Consider the following 2,224-nt stretch of genomic DNA (forward strand, 5'->3'; position numbering starts at 1 on the left):
CGATGTCTCTTTGTAGGAATAATGTCTCCCACACTCAGTCCCTTCACTGATGGTGCTGGCGCCGTTAGAGGGCATGTGGAAGTGCTTCTCCATCGGATCATCCGGGATTTGGTCGGTGCTGGTCTTTGATGGACCTGGTTTGGATTCACTTCTCCCTTCATCAGTGATGGTTGTTCTTCTGATGCGCTTGTCCTGTAGGGTCTTATCATGACAACTTTTGACTATGTGCCACAACAACTTTTGCCCAGCTCTGATAAGGAAGGGGCAATAATGGTAGTGCGCCTTTGGCACACTCTAGTGCTTGCAGTCGTCAAACCTGTATAATTGTTATTTAACTCCTATGGTCTCTGTACTACCATGATTGATTATAAATAGATCGAATGTATCTCCCGAAAAAACTAACGCCTATTTGATTTGGAGCCCGGTTTGATAATTACTCAAGGTACTTCTAAGAGTATTTTTCGCAAAAAAAAAAGTCAAGGAGGCAAAAGTTTGCCCGCATTTTTTTGAAAGCCCATCCTAAATAGAAAATGACGAAAATTAATAAAGCCAACCTTCTCGTTTGCGAAGAATAAAAACGTAGCCTTCTCAAAAGCAAAAGAAATTAGCCGACGAGCGTCCACGGCAACCAACCCACCCTGGCCAAATCTACCATGAAAAGACTACAGCGCGAGATGCAGCCGGCGAAGGCGAAGCCGGCGCCGGAGCCCAGGACCAAGGGCGCCGCGGCGCCTGCGCGGGCGCTGGCGGCGGAGGCCTTCACGGCGCGCGAGCTCGACGCGGCGGAGCAGCTCATCCATCTCAGCGAGAGCAGCGCGTCCTCGGGCACCACGCGCGCCCACCCCGTCGCCTACGCCGCGGCCTCGGGCGGCTCCTCCCCGTGCTCCGTCAACGGCCTGCAGGCGCCGGCGTCGGGCGCGGTTTTCCTTGGCGGTTGCGCGAACCGGGAGGAAGATGAGGAGCAGGAGGTGGCCGGGAGCCAGCGGAGGGGGAAGCGGTACCGCCTGATCGCCGAGATCTACGCCGCGACGGAGGAAATCGGAGGCCGCAGCGGCCGGAAGAACAGAAAGGATTAGGCGACGAGGTGGAGGGAGGAGAGGAGAGACGAGAGGGATCTTCTTGTAATTAGCGTAATTGCTGGGGGGTAGCTGGTAGTTCGTGCTCGCAGTCCTCCCCTTCCTCGCCGGAGAGGAATCGCCATCGATCTACTGTAAATTAAAGCTTCATCTTTGCAATAAGACGCACTAATTGGTTGGAGTTCCATCCCTTGTTTGTGTCGAACTGTTGATCATGACGGCTTCTGATTTCAGAACTGATTTGTCGTCTCCTACCGTGTTTTCCTACCTCCTACTGCTTATCGATGATCTCCGTGCGCAGCGACGAGGATCAGATCAGGTCCGGCCTTGGCTTCGGTTAGGTAGCTCTGTGCAGCGCGGCGAGGCGAGGCCGATCGATTTCGATTGCGCCCGCGCGTGCATGCAATTTTCGCAATTAACTATTCAGAGGCTGATGCGAGTGCGATTCGATCCACGATCTGAGAAATTCGTAGTAAGAGCCTGGTCTGGACTTCAATTCCCGGCGCGTATGTGGTCAGGGATGCTTGCGGTGTACTTGATCAAAAGAATTTGTGGAGGACCTAGCACGAGCTGCCGGCTGGTGCCTGGTGGTGCCCAGGCGGAATGGCGGTACAGGCTTCTTACTACGGCGAGGCAGCGAGGTTCCGATCTAATTAAGCGCTGCCTCGCCATACTGGTTTGGTCGATTTAGGCGAGTCCAGTTTCTTTCATGCAACATGAAGGAGTGACTGACGGTAGCTGCTGAAGCAGAGACAATGGTGGGGATAAATGGAATGTTCTAGAAGCTTCCAAGCGAGTCCTGGAGGTAGGCAGGCAAAGCCGTTCATGCGAGAGTTTCATTAGATCTTGCACATGTACGTGGTGTCCTATTAAATCCAACGAGCTTATCTTTGACCGCTAAGGTGTGACTGTTACTGATCATGACTGATGACTACATATAAATTTGTTTAATTCTTCAGGTTGAAATGATCTGAACGATGGATCATTCTCAGTTACGTACCTTGTAGTTCGATCGATTTCAGCGTCTGTTATTGCCAGAGAAGATCATACGATGGCAATCCAACAATTTGGTGTTGTAATTCTGCCACTCTTGGTCAATTTTCCTTCCATTATGCTGCCGGACATGCATCTCCAAGATGGCAATCTAA

General features: G+C 51.9%; 1 protein-coding gene across 1 annotated transcript; it reads left to right on the plus strand.

Annotated features, from left to right (window-relative positions):
• The first annotated feature begins 587 nt into the window (after positions 1-587).
• Positions 588-1,289, plus strand: LOC125556497. The gene has a single exon (XM_048719223.1). It carries the CDS (start codon positions 654-656, stop codon positions 1,074-1,076), a length of 423 nt encoding a protein of 140 aa, XP_048575180.1. The 5' UTR covers positions 588-653; the 3' UTR covers positions 1,077-1,289.
• Positions 1,290-2,224: the final 935 nt, after the last annotated feature.

This window comes from Triticum urartu, chromosome 5 (assembly GCF_003073215.2).
Source record: "Triticum urartu cultivar G1812 chromosome 5, Tu2.1, whole genome shotgun sequence".
Taxonomy (NCBI): Eukaryota; Viridiplantae; Streptophyta; class Magnoliopsida; order Poales; family Poaceae; genus Triticum; species Triticum urartu.